Source organism: Dunckerocampus dactyliophorus, chromosome 20 (genome assembly GCF_027744805.1).
Source record: "Dunckerocampus dactyliophorus isolate RoL2022-P2 chromosome 20, RoL_Ddac_1.1, whole genome shotgun sequence".
Classification (NCBI taxonomy): Eukaryota; Metazoa; Chordata; class Actinopteri; order Syngnathiformes; family Syngnathidae; genus Dunckerocampus; species Dunckerocampus dactyliophorus.
The window spans coordinates 16,039,287-16,053,810 of NC_072838.1; the positions used below are offsets into that span (position 1 = coordinate 16,039,287).

Sequence of the window (14,524 nt, forward strand, 5' to 3'; positions counted from 1 at the left end):
ATATAATGTAAGTAGACCAAAGTGCTGAGTACACGTCCGCTAACATTGGCCAAATTAATATTTCATATTGCGTTTTATTCCTGATGCTCGGCCCAAAAAGTGAGCAAATGTAGCGTATTTCCTCATCTGAAAATCTAATACAGAATTTCAACAGAGAATGCTAGTGGATCAGTGCGATCTGGAAAAATCCACTCCCATCATTGTATTCTTGCTCCCTGGTCCACCAGGTTCTTGATGTCACCACCGAATGAGTTAGGCAGTCAAACTGGGGGGCTTTTATTGCCTACTTTAAGATGAAAGTCTGGACATAACCTGGTTGGGACCAGCCCAAGTTGCCAAGGTGATATAGTCACGTTAAAAGAGAGCCACTTTCGTACTACAGCGTCGCAGTACACCTCTCAGGTGCCTACCTGAACAGTAGTACCACTAGACAAGAGCCTGCACACCACCAGTGGTACTTGTGGCGGTCTGAGAATCAATTCTATATTATATTGATTAGATCAGATATTTGGAGTTTACTGTATATATCGTATAAAACAGATTAAATGCATTCCGTATAATAAAATCTCATAGTCACCATCAAATGTTTTTGTAAAAAAAAGGTTTTTTTTTATTGATATTGAATTCTGACAACTTCAAAAGTGAGTTCAATACATTACAGTTAGAAAATAACAACTGACACTGTAATTGTACTCAATGTGACATGATCTGTCATCCAACGTGTTCGTCTGATCAAATTACACAAAACAGTCGCTGTACTTTTGTGTTCACCTTTCACCCCCAATATGGGTTATTAAGCTTCTCAGAGATCCTGCGCCCAGTTAACCCTCAATTCATAGAGCCGCTCCCTATCCCACCGGTCTTCTCAGTTCTTCTTAGCCTTTGGAGAGTCGTACTTCCTCTTGCTGGAGTACCAGAGGAGGAGCGGGATGCCGATGGAGGGCAGTGTCATCACACCAAAGGCGGCCCAGTCCAACTAAGAAAGGAAAACGTGTGAGCATCAAGACTCAGCAGAGCAAAAAGAACTGCAAGCGACTGCAAAGCTTACATAATGTGGGGAAAAGCGACGATCAAACTCCCTTTGAGCCAGGATGCCTCCTTGGCCGGGGGCGCTGGTGTACCCAACCTAAGAGAAATACAAGCTTCAGTCACTTCGCTGAACGCTTTCATTTAGTAAGTAAAAAATAAAAAATAAATGTGATCTTTACCACAACTTGTCCGCCCTCCTGAGCCAGGTAGCTGACGGAAGCTGAGGTGAAGTTGAAGTAGCCGGCCTTCAGGGGTCGCAGCACAACAGTGTGAGACACATTGCTGGCTCTGAATGCTCCCACGTTAAGCGTAACAACATTTAAAGACACTCACTTTGGGTAGATTCACTTGTACGTATATTAGAAAATATTATAAAAGTGATCGTTAGAAATATGATGAAACCATTACACCTAATAGACTCTTGGTACGCCCTGCACTTGAACAAGTAAGAAAACACCCCTGGCAACAACAGCAACAGCTCGCACAGTGATTTTGCTGCACAGAGACTACAAAAAAAAAGAATGACAGCACAGAAAATGTGGAGCCAAGGTGTGTTTGAGGAGCTGTCATCACAGATTTCACTCCTGAAACATAAAAACAACAACCCGATAAGACACAGTTGCAAGGATACGGTGCAATCCTGTCCCATTTCACATTCAGCATTCCTGAAACAATTCCAAAGTCCTCAGGAGGGAAGGAATCATCTGACAGTTCCACCTCCAGAGCAGCACTGCAAGAGAATACAGCTTCTTTGCTATACAATGACATTCATTACATCACATCATAGAAAATGGCACTGTACTAATGTTCCTACCTGGAACCCACGTTGTAGATGTTATACTGCAGGGTCAGGTCACGACCCTCCACGGCATAACGGTTGAGCAAGGATTTGGACGCCAGCAAACGGGCTCCCTCCTCTCCAGAACCCAAGGCGAGCAGGGCCAGAACCAAAACGACGTGCAGCATCTTCATCATCTGTTAAGCAAACACGGCTAAATAAACAAATATGCTAACGACTGTTAGCGATACAAGAATACATCGTCATAGCTGTGTAACAAGCAGAGATAAAACTATTATAGAGTATGCATTTAAGATTGGGTCCAGTATGTGTTTTGTATGTAGCATATTTAAGTTGAATATGCCTTTATTAAGACTGTCTAGTCAGAGTTGAGGTGGCTAACACACACAGTCAATTATCACAGACGCTTACGTGGACCATACCATCATGTTATCTTTCAATGGAAAATCAAACAGTTCGACGAATCTAACCAGACTTCAAAATATCCTACATTAATGTTTAAGTGTCTGTTTATAAGATGTTAGTGTCAAATTAAAGCGCAGCTGAATCAGAAACAACAAAAACAAGGAGAAATGATTACCGTCTGTAAACTCTTCCAGTCCTGAGCAGCGAAGGGCTGGATGACGCGCAGGCGCAGAAGTAAACTCTCAGGTTGGCATGACGTGTACCCGGAAAAGCAATCATGTGGGCCTAAGATTCCACCACGCCCCTAGTGGCTTGGAGGTGATATGGTTTCCCCCTTTTGTAGAACGTTATTATTCGGTTTTGTTTTAATGTTAAAATAAAGGGTTAAAGGCCACCATTGATTTAATAGTCTATGCTTTAACGATTTGATTTTAAATCCTGTAAAGACTGTTGTTATGTTGAAGTAACTGAGTATTTTTTTGTGTATTTGAATTTTTTTAAGATTGCTTTTTTAAAATCTCTTTTTGTACTTTAGTGTGCTATACTTAAATATTGTGAAATCACTACACTACATTTGGAATCTCAATAGAAAAAAGACAATCCCCTGGTGATAAATTCTGCAGGAATATGGTTTATTTTAGTTTTGCGCTTGAACTCATAAATTCATTAAAGAACACCTTGGTGTAAGACTTGCATTTTAGTATTCTGCAAGTGGCAAATGCCCCCAGATGTGGAATTCAAAACAGCACTCAATCAGTTTCAGTCATTTATTGTAAACTGCTACACATTTTAAATACAAAATATTTGTTAAATAACATAAAAATGTAAACGACAAGGATATTTAGCTTTTAAATTCAGTGTCTATAGTTCTAGCTTAAACTCAGGTCAGTTGCTGATCAATTCAATTGCACTGAGCGTGACAAAGTATTGCTGTGCATGGCTTATACGGAGTCCTCCTCCTCCTTCCTGTGTTTTTGTTAATTCAGAGGCAAAAGTGCTTAAGATGGTGGCACCTGCGCAAAGATGGCCGCACCACTAATGGTAAACAAAAACAGAGTATTGCCTCTGGCCTTAACGGGATAAAGTATATGCCAAATTGAAGCAAAAAGCACTGACTTTAGCAGCTCCTCTCTTATGAAAAACATAAAAAAAAAAAAAAAAGCAGAAGCATTCTCCGCTTTCAAGTGCAACTTCAAATTAGCTTGCATTCCAAACGCTTCGTATACATTCCCATGAGTGACGACAGTGTTTATCAGGGCACTACGCATAAAGACATGGAAAAGCTTACAAAAATAGACACAAACGAACAAGATATTTTAGCACCTAATAGAAAATATCTGATGCATATCACATAGAAAAGTCCCTCAAGTGACTGAGGAGTTGTGAAGGACAGTTTCAGTGGATGTTGTGCTTCTTCCAGCGTGCCAACTTGTCTGTAGTCTTTTAGGAGCTCTCTTTAGTTCATCTCCATTCTCCAAGGTGGAGTGCTCCATAGTCACGCTGTAAGAGGGAGGGGGCTGCTCCAGCATCACATCGACGGCCGTGCTGTGTACATAATTGTCTATGATGTCACTTCTCAGGACAGTCCGGTTAGGAGGAGCACGGATGCAGGCCCGGCTCAGTTCCAGCCGCTGTTCCGGGGTGCGTAGCTGGAAGCTGCCCTTGTCTCCATCCCCGTCAGGTAAGCAGATGATGGGGGGCAGATTGATGGTCTCCTGTGGCATGTAGGGATAGGTGGGCTGAAAGCGACATGGAGGCCGCTGCATGAAGACCGGCGGGGTCCGGTTTTGGCGGACTGCCTAAAAAGAGATGATGAAATGATTATTGTTTATTCCATTTTTTTAATTGTAGAGCCTAGGTTCCCATGGGGTAGACCAATTGCCATAGGGGGTACGTGAATCAAAATGAAAAAAACAATTAGCCCCTAACTGTCAGGATTACGAGTGCGCCTGAATGCCTCACGGCGCAAGGGAGCAGAGAGCAGAAAGGAGACGGAGCACAAAGTTGCTCATTGCTCTGTGTGCATCATGTGAACAAATAAGTAAGTTTGATGATTATTTTGTGCATTAAGAGTGTTTCATCTTGAGCATTTCATTTATATTGGTGTTCCAATCCCCGCACAGCACAGCGGTGAACACCTCTCACTGTGAGTGTGGATTCCCCCGAAAATGAGCCTTTAGTAGTCATTTTAGTAGCATAGAGCTGCAACCTTAAAGAAAAATGTTCATTTTTTTTAAGCCATAATATTAGAAGAATCAAACAAAACAAAATAAAGTTGTTTTTTTTATTTAGGTTGGGAAAAAAAGTTATAATATTATGGGAATAAAGTCTAAATATTATGGAAATAAAGTCATAATAATATGAGACTTTAAAAAGAAAGTTGAAATATTTGGAAAATAAAAAAGAAACAACAGCAACGCTTTTCCACCTATGTCACAAAGCGTGAAATATACTGTATATAACTTCTTAGCATATCTACATCAAAGTGGCCCCTGCATCTTTTCAATTTTCAGCATGTGGCCCTTGATGGATAAAGTTTGGACACCCCCGCTCTAAGCTTTTTTTAAGCTCCTTAAAGTTGTACAGATAGGTAGCAAACGCATAAAATCTACAATGAAATCACTTAAAAAGGCAACAATGAACATTTATAGAGAAACAAACGGGTCGCAAAAAGCATTACTCACCTCGCTGTTGCCATGTTGAGTCAGCACACTGTTTGACCACCCACTGGCATCCTGACACAAATAGAACACATACAGCAACTGTTAGAACAACACTTTGATTAAAAAAAAAAAAAGATACCACCGTGCACCACTCACCTGTCGCGTGTCCCGCATGTCGCCGAGCCTGCCGAGGAGCGACAGGGCGAAGAGGCGGTAGTGGATGAGGAGGCAGACCAGCACGACCACCATGACGGTCATCGCCAGCAGGATAATTATTATCTGAACCAACTCCAGTTCAGCTGCACACACACAAACACACACAGAGAGAGTAGATATTTGAAGAAAACAAGCAGAGTATATTAGAAACCAAAGTAGCTCAACACAGCGCAGTGATGTATTGGTAGCCATGGTAACTGTGCCACATCTTTCCCCAATTTGGCTCACTCCAGCTTTAAGTATGACAACCATGGATAACATAGTGTTTACTGCTAAATAATACAAATTTCATTAAGAGGCATGTCAGCGTCACAGCAAACACACTTACTGTGCTGGCTACAACGTTAGTGCATCATTATTATGACCTTATTTCAATTCCTGCCCCTTTTTATGTCATTATTGCACTATTTTCATTTTAATTGCAAGGTTTTTATGCACCCACACACCGAGGCACATTTCTTGCTCGTGCAAACAACACAAAAAAAGAATAAATCAGCCTTTACAAAGATAATAGTGCACCATTTGGACTGGCATGCCTATTTCATTGCCTTTTGCTTTTACCTGTGTTCTAAAACCAAAAAGCTTGTTAAAATAACATTAACAAACAAGGAGATGCGGTATAGAAAATGGATGGATGGCTGGTATTATTACTTTATAAAGGCAGATTGTTTCGGATACAGAGCTTGTATTGGCTCTCAGGTGTACCTAATATTGCGGTTGAAGCGAGCCCTTTCCTTTTTGCAGACAACTTAAGTCAAAATGTGTGATGTGTGTATGGATGAATACAACATGTGTCTCTGATGGGCTGGAGGAGTGGTTCAATTAGTCTCCCGGCTAATCAGTTAATCTACTGTGTGCTATCTGGCTCCTTTGATGCATTTTGCTTCATTTAAAACAGGCAGTGATTTAATTATGAATAAAAAGGGGGGGTTGCCGCACCGAGCCGTGCAGCGCGGTCTGGCTTTTGGGGAGATCATTTATTGGATCATTTATTAGCCAGACACGTCTAGACATAATACACAGACATGCGGTGTTTAATCATGGAGGCCCAGTCAAGAGAGCACAGGGAGAGACGGTGGTGGCGGGGTGGAGCAGATCAGACGCCATCTGTCTGGCTCATTAGCTATGTCTCTAATCCCAATCTAATATTCCAAAAAATGTTTTATCCAAATGCATTATGTTTCTGACCTCGCCAGGAGAGATATTTGTGGTTTCACAGGTTTTGATAAATAACGTGCATTTAGAGACAAAAAAACAGAACTCAAAGCCTTACTCTTCCTACATTTGAATGTATGCACATTCGCAAACGTCTTCATCTGCAGCATCGTTGTAAATGACTTCATCTTCAATTGAATTTCTTTAAATGCAATTGTTGTTCCTGTAGTTTGCCACTCTAAAACTTGAAATGCTGACTTTAATTAATATTATTATTATGCCTGCAACACATCCTCTTGAAATACAAATCAGAGTATTATATCAAATGTATATTTTATTATTATCATTATTAGTAGTAGTAGCAGTAGTAGTACCAGCAGCAATATAACTGTGTATGCAACACAACAGTTCTTGCAATACGAACGAGTGTCGTATTACATGAAGATTTATCATTACTATTAGTAGTAGTTGTTGTAGTAGTATTATGTATGCAACACAACCTCTTGCAATACAAATCAGAGTCTCTTATTACATGTAGATGTATGATTATTATTATTAATAGCACAAGCTCAGATCAGAGTATACTGTAATATCATACGCATAATTTATTATCATTATTATAAGTAGTAGTAGTAGTAGTAGTGTTGTTCATGCAACACAATCTCTTACACTAAATATGAGAGTACAATATCATCTGTATATTTTATTATTATATTACTATTATCATCATCAGTATTAGTATAGTAGCAGTGTTTCTGAAATACAAAATCTTGCAATACGAATCAGAATATAATGTCGCATGTATGTTTTCTTATCGTTATTGTTTGTTATGCATATATATTATGTTATATTGTTTAGGCAATACAACCTCTTGCAATGCAAATCAGAATAACATTTCTATGTGTCATTCTGCTATGATTATTATTATTATTATTATTATTAGTAGTAGTAGTAGTAGTAGTAGTAGTGTTTATGGAATACCAGCTCTTGCAATACAAATTCCGACCATGTAAAAATAAAAAATAAACTTATTTTCAGGGCTTTTGATAACAAGCTGAATTTTGTTCTTAGAGAAGACAGCGAGTACAAACAATTTGACCTACAAGTGGCTTAAATGCGTCATATAGGCCAAAACAATGCATATCTTATGACTTAGCTGTGCTATTGTGATTCCTTCAACTGACCTAACCATCCACCTGACAAACATTGCACACACTTATTAATAATGAGAGTTAGAATGAAATCATTCTAATGAATCAGAACGAAATGGCTACTCGTGAAACAAATATAGAGGCAACACAGAGAAAGACAAGAGCGCACCTCTGCGTTGAATATATGTTATATGCAGCGTGTGAACAAAGAGAAATACGGGAGCGAGAAAGAGACAAAGACTCAGACGCAGGCCCTGACTGACAGACCTTCACCTTTCACCCTTGACCCCCTGGGAGGAGCGACCTCAGACAGCAGCCGGCTATAATGAGGAGTCTGGTGCATCGCAAATCAATCTGATGTGTGTTTTTGTTTATAGCCTTCCCTGTGCAGCCGTTCTCCCTAACACCCCCATCACAAGACAACATGAACTTATGATTTACCTCTTAAGATCATATTTCACTTAAAGATACAGGCAATATCCTGATGATCAAATGCAATTCGGGACAGGTTCTTGATGGATTGTGATATGCATAAGCGATTTAATCAAGAAAGTCATCTTAAGGAGCCATATTTATATTTTTCTGTTACAAAAACACAAGAAAATAAAAGACTCCGCGGCACAGCTTTGTTCTCGGCACCTTTGAACCCCGGTCTCATGCACAAACGATGCTGCATTCTCCTCAAGTAATGTGACTGGCTGTATTTTGGACAGGAGATGCAGTGTTGAATGCTGCATGTTATTCCGAGTATTCCTGCAACAGCTCTGCATGCATGTGAGACAATCAGCTGCCCTTCCTGCCGCATCCTGCATGCACCGAGGTCATTCCGCATTGGTTTCACTCCGTGCATGACTCCTGACCCCTGTAAACGGGTTTCCAATTTGCATGTGATCTCCCCGCTGCACCGTCCTGAAGTTGACCCCCCCCCCCAAAAAAGTAAGCAAGCAGGAAGTGAACTATGTGGCTATGACATTCACCCAACACTTTATTGGTCACACCTGCATAGATAATAATGCTGTTTTGCCAAGTTTTGATTGACAGTCAGGGAGGCGTTCAATGTGGGTAATTAGCTATCTTATTGTGGTTCAGTGAGTGTCTAGCAAGCTTATCCTATCTGGTCCACTTTTATGCACCATGCAGAGACCAGACGTGAAGGGGGGATGGTGGTGGACGTCTTATCAACTCAGACCAAAATACAGCACAGTACCTGCTGCAATATATGTACATCAAGGCCTGTACCATACAGTATATACTATAAGCATCCGCCCTCTCTCCATCTATAATATTGTAATATTTATAGATGCATATGATTTCATTATGCAGTGACAAGTGCTGCAAGAGTTTGAACCTAAATGTGGACAAGCTGTGCTGCACCTGCAGAATCCACAAACAGCATTCAGGGTATCACACTATATTGAAAATAACATTTCGGTCAGCATAACTGACTGAAAATGTGCACAAAAAGCTGAATGTAGAGTTTGACTTACATATATCCATGCCCTGTGGCTGGGGTCCGGTGCAGAAGCAATAACCATTGGACTCTGTGCGCCCGAAGCTTCGCAACTGGGCCGCTGTGTTTCGCATGAGACGACCGGGACGCCGGTGCAGTGAGCCGCCGTCACCGGCAGCCGGAGGACGGACAGGAGGAGGAGGAGCAGCCACCCGGAGCCTCCGCATGCAGCCTATACCTCCATCACCACCCCAGAGGAGGTCCGTGTGGTGCATGGGCCTGGATCGTCATTTTACTCCCAGTAAACAGCCATGGAATTAAAAAAAACCCAAAACAGACAACTCTCCAGTGCTTGCATCCGAGTGTGTCTGAGCTAGGCGTTCTGATTTACACCTCGCCTACCCCCCAACTCCATGGGGGAGGACTGGATGGGGGGGGGGGGGGCAATGGAGGGAGGGGAGGGCCAGACACATGCTCCAGACAGCCTCTGCAAAAAAAGAAAGGAAAACTCCCCCATTTGTGACCGTGACCCGCAGACAAAAATTACAATAAAATTATGCATGAGAATATGCATTTAATCGCCACTTCATTAGGTACAGCTTCTAATAAAGACATAATGCTTTTATTTGTAAGCGTCACAAATCCTGCATGTGCAATGGTAATATTACTAGTAAAAGGCATTATCATCATTAATATCGCTATTATTGTTAAACTACACCACCAAACAGCGAAAGATGTTTCTAATATTTGCACTTCTCCTGTAGTTAAATGATGTACACTCAGCTCCATAGCTTTAATCTACACACACTTAATTACCACTGCTCTGAAGAATGCGTCGATTAAATTACAACTTTAGATAATGTCGCCTCGGCGTGTTAACTCTTTTTCTGCGTAGTTTGTGCATTCAAAAGCAGCAGTCTGTCACTTTACAGTTTGAATAAAGTTTCATGCACACAAAAAACGTCAAACAGGAAGAAGGTGCAAGGAAGAACTAGTAGCCATCTTCCTGAGGTCAACTCTTCGGCGCAGGGTGATTTTTTATTTTTAACAATAATCCACCACAACAGTCAACGATTGCTCCTGTTTTATACTTGTAATTACACGACGTGAAAAGTCTGACACCTATCACATTCGTGGCTCTTTGGTGAGCATGGTGGCTAGTTCGGGTCTAGTATGTCGAGTGCTAGCTACAGTTAGCCTCAGGAAGTTAACTCGGCGAGCTGCGAGATAAGTTTGAGGTGGTAACGCACATTACAACTTATACCTATTTGCTAGTGTTTGGGTTTTGGATATGACCGAGATGGTGTTAACATGTAGCATTCAGCGACGACTTTATGACGTCGGCGGAATTGGAGAGGAGTGGTGGGTCGATACACATATCGATAGCGTCGATACAAAGGGTACTGATACTTGCACGGTGATATCGGTGTGTTGACTTCATTTCGTTCAGTTGTATGTAATAGCAGGGAATAAGGGAATAATTTCAATATTTGTCAGATATTGCACTTCCATCCTGTGTTCCATTCCGATCATAATCGTGATCAACAAATGAAAGGTATTCACAAAGTATTTCAATGATCGGTATCAGTATTGGCCAGTTTTCACTTTCATAGAGTTCACTCACGTAGATTGCAATGGTGCAGAATTGCACGGCAACGAGACACATCAGTGCTAAAAGACACAATTTTCTTTCATATCTTTGTCGCTTTCAGATGCCCAGACACTGTTCTGCTGGGGGCTGCAAATCTCGTGACAACCGTGAGACTCGTAATGCTGGTGTCACATTTCACAAGTGAGCATTGTGCATCCTGTATTATCACCCTGTAACTTACAGTCATGTGACAAAATCAGGACACCCCAAGGTTCTACTCCTGAACCACTGCACACAAAAGGGTGACTCGGACAGCATAAAAAAAATTATAACATTTTTCACACATCAATGTCTTTGGAACCGATTTTACACAAAACTAAGCCATAGACTGACAATTTAACTCTTTATTGTTTGAAATTGTTACAATTTGATGTCCAGATTACCAAAAGAGGCCTCGCGGCGGAACATTTGGATCAGCAACTCACACCGTGCCGACCCCTGGGATCCTCAGACCAACTTTGTCTACTTTTGCTCCAAACACTTCACCCCGGAGAGCTTTGAGTTGGCCAGTTGCAGGTATGTAGCCGCCCACTATAATCCAAATCTAAAAATATTTGCCAATATTTGATATTTGTTGTTTGTGCATGCAGTGGCATCAGGAGACTGAGAGAGGATGCATTTCCCACCGTGTTTGATTCCTCCTCTGCCACCAAATGCAAATGGCTGGGGAAGATCCTGAAACAAGAAGAAAGGTAAACATAAGCAATAACCCAACCCAACAACTATAACCTATAATACTTGGTGTGTGTTTTACGGTGTAGAAAGAGTTCCAACGAGAAGTCAAGTGACAAATGTCAAGCTGCAGATGAAACCACCGTTCCAAGGTCAGTGGAGGCTGAGGGGACCAATGAGGAGATAGCAGAATCTTCACAAGACATCCCAGAGGGGGAGCAGCAGCAAGCGCAAGCCTCCTTGTCGCCATCGCGCTCTGTCTCGCCTTCTCGCTACATGCGCCGCCTGCCTCCTCGACCAGGCTTCTACCTGCCCAAGGAGCACAGCTACGCTCAGCTCTGCCCCTTGCTGTGGAGAAGGCGTTACGACCAGGCTGTGGACTACTTGGAGAAAACCCTGCGGCAGCTTCACGCGGCGAGGCGGCGAGAGAACCGGTTGAGGAACGCCTTGTTGAGGCTGCGGGATAAGCAGCAGAAGCAGGTGCTGCTTACGTCGCGGGACTGGGAGTCCAGACCAGCTAAAGGAGGACCAGCGGATGCAAGCAGATGGTCTGCAGAGAAGTGTGTTTACTGCGGGAGAGGGCAGGTGCAAGGTGGGGAACACAGAATGTCAAAAACTGATAAAGACGTGATGAAGACCAAAAACGCAACATCTGAAATGACACATAAGCTGGAACGACCTCTGGAGGATGTTAAGAAAGAACATAACAGCACAAAATCTCATGTCCAAGTCTTTCCACATGTGGTCCAAAGTGCAGAACCCCTGCCTGGTTTTTACGGACAGGAGGGTGAAGCATCCAGTGAGTCGCTGTTGTGGGTCCACAGCGAAGCCGACACTCAGTTCATATTGGTCCCCTTACCCACTGAAGACCAGTCGCAGCACTATCTCAAGATAGACGATCTTGCTGACAAGGTGTCCAGCCAAGCCAACCTGGTGTCACAACTGGGTCTTAAACAAGACTTGGGAGTGGAGAACGTTGAAGGTCTGACAGGAGCAGGAAGCTCTCATGAGGACCCACGTGGCAGCCAGCATCATACCATGGTGGACTCCCCTCTGGTGGAACTGAGTGAGGATGTGAGGGAGAAACTGAAAGAACACCTGGAGGGCTTTCACCTGCAGCTCAGCAACGAGTTTGCCAACTGACAAGAGCCAAACGTTCTATAATAGAATCCAACACTTAGATCAAGTCCACACACACACAGGTACCTTGTTGCTTTTTGGGAAGTTTTAAATGATGTTCGGTGACACTGCTTTTGACTAGCAAACTTGAGAAAAATCGATCATCTCCTTCACTTGTTTGCTCCGCTTTTGAGCTTGCAGGTTTTCATGACATCATGAGGGAAAAACCTCCTTAATCATGGAAATGATACTGCCTCATGTAAACGGCCAACACCTCCTAGAGGACAGCTTTGTTTAAAAAAAAAAAAAAAAAAAAACACAATAAAAACAGGCTTTGCTGCACCTCTTAAAGCAAAGGCTGAAGGTTTTCAAACCTAAAAGTTAAGTAAGCAGGTTCACAAAAAAAAAAAGTTTATTTGTTTTTCTCACATTGCTGCACCCCACCCCAAAGTCTTCTGGCTGGCATTACACTTGCAAAAGCGCTGCTCTAGATGCTGCTAGAAGCAACAGGATCTGGCATTTGTTTTTGAAAATGCTAGGGGCATCACGATACACTCTGCTCACGAGACGACACACGATGTTGGATTCATTGGAACAAGGCGAAACAATGTTTTAACATTACGGTACTTTTAAGAAAACTACAATGACAAAATATAGGACTGAACAAATAGACTTGTTTTAGTTAAGTGTGTCATAAAACGATGCGGGTACATTTTGAAATGTTTAGCTTTGTATGCAAGACCTAAGCATGATGCTTTTAACTGTTGAGCTTTTTTCCACAAATTGAAACAAAAACTAAAAATTATAAAGGTTAAAACATTGATGGCAGTTGTAGCTGCTGCTGCTAATCATTTATGTTGATGTGTAGTTACATAAAGACACATTTGAAATAGATTGCACATTGCAACTAGAGAAGCACTCGGAGAATGCAGGCCTCCACCAAGCGCCATAGTTCCCCCCCATATTGGGATTCACACCAAAATAATAATCCAAAGTAGTACCCGGTGAAAAAAAGTTATTTTGAACACAGAAAAAACATAACCTTTGTGCAGTGCTTGGCGGAGGTAATGAATTAGCTTTGTGTTTCACGCTAAAAGAGCTACTGTTCCCTTGACGCTTAGAGTGCATTACCAGGAAGTAGTGAATTTGCGTCTGTTTTGGACTACTTCGGACTAGGACGTGTTATGATAGAAGTGATATGCAGCGATTGTGATTCGACAAATCTTAATTAAGTTTGATCAAAAGTGGAATTACTACAGCGTCTGCTTGTAAATTAGTACCCCAGCAGCTGTTAACCTCCAATGGGGGAAAAAAAGCAGCCACGCGCCACAACCGCGTAATATATATATATATATATAATTTTTTTTTCATTGTTGTTTTTTTATATACAAACCACACCCCCAATAATGAATAGCATTATGGAATAGCATTGATCGAAGCAGCTCCTCTGTGCAATGTTATCATACTAAAACAATCCACTTTGACCTCTTTTTATTGGGTGTGGTGACAAAACCCTTCCCATTTTTGATAGTTTTGGGGTGGGTGGGTAGATGCTTGTTTTGTATTAGCCGCCCCCCCCTTACTTAGATTATATTTGGTGACACACCCTGGACCCTAGAGGACATCATCTTTGAGTAAATGCTGAACATCTACTGCTAAATGTTTTCTCTTAGAATAAATTCCTGTGGTTAATTTAAGCCAAAACTGTAGCGCCCCCCTCACTCATTCACATTCACACACACACACACACACACACACACACGCCCCACTGATGGCCTACACTCATAAAACCAGATAGAAGGAATGTGGTTGCGCCTGTTTCCTTCTGTAACTCCTCCTCCTGTCCCCCCCCCCTCCTTTTTTTCTTTTTTTATTATTTCAAAACTCCTCTTCGCAAGGCACAATCCATCATGCCACACTCTTACTAAATCAAATATGCAACTAAACAAGGGTTCAGTAGCTGTTAAAACAGCTCATAAAGTAAAAGTCCCCCCCCCCCAACTTGTACTAAAACTTTCCAGAAGTGGAAAGAAAGGAGTTGTCTGCTCCGGCCTTTGAGGAGCGTGACACTGCTTTTAAACACAAACCGATCAACTCGTGCAGCCAAAATCACAATTACAGATGTGCACAAACACACATACGGTTGCATGATGTCACATGCGAAGCCGTTTACAGCTCCTTCTTCCTGGTTTTTCCTCTTCTCTTGTCTTGGCA

At 42.0% G+C, this 14,524-nt stretch overlaps 3 protein-coding genes across 3 annotated transcripts; 1 reads left to right on the top strand and 2 right to left on the bottom strand.

The window, feature by feature from the left end:
- Positions 1–584: 584 nt before the first annotated feature.
- ssr2 (signal sequence receptor, beta) lies at positions 585–2,481 on the bottom strand. Its single transcript, XM_054764112.1, has 6 exons — positions 2,409–2,481; positions 1,844–2,004; positions 1,661–1,759; positions 1,209–1,317; positions 1,049–1,126; positions 585–976 (listed from the first exon to the last, which is right to left on the bottom strand). The coding sequence occupies exons 2-6, from the start codon at positions 2,002–2,004 to the stop codon at positions 866–868; spliced, it is 558 nt and encodes a 185-aa protein (XP_054620087.1). The 5' UTR covers positions 2,409–2,481; the 3' UTR covers positions 585–865.
- Positions 2,482–3,004: 523 nt separating this feature from the next.
- Positions 3,005–10,148, bottom strand: LOC129173514 (protein TMEPAI-like). The gene is made up of 4 exons (XM_054764520.1): positions 8,906–10,148; positions 5,053–5,195; positions 4,918–4,968; positions 3,005–4,032 (listed from the first exon to the last, which is right to left on the bottom strand). Exons 1-4 carry the CDS (start codon positions 9,141–9,143, stop codon positions 3,598–3,600), a joined length of 867 nt encoding a protein of 288 aa, XP_054620495.1. The 5' UTR covers positions 9,144–10,148; the 3' UTR covers positions 3,005–3,597.
- On the top strand, positions 9,839–14,519 carry thap7 (THAP domain containing 7). Its single transcript, XM_054764519.1, has 5 exons — positions 9,839–9,898; positions 10,581–10,660; positions 10,898–11,035; positions 11,110–11,211; positions 11,281–14,519. Exons 2-5 carry the CDS (start codon positions 10,581–10,583, stop codon positions 12,332–12,334), a joined length of 1,374 nt encoding a protein of 457 aa, XP_054620494.1. The 5' UTR covers positions 9,839–9,898; the 3' UTR covers positions 12,335–14,519.
- Positions 14,520–14,524: the final 5 nt, after the last annotated feature.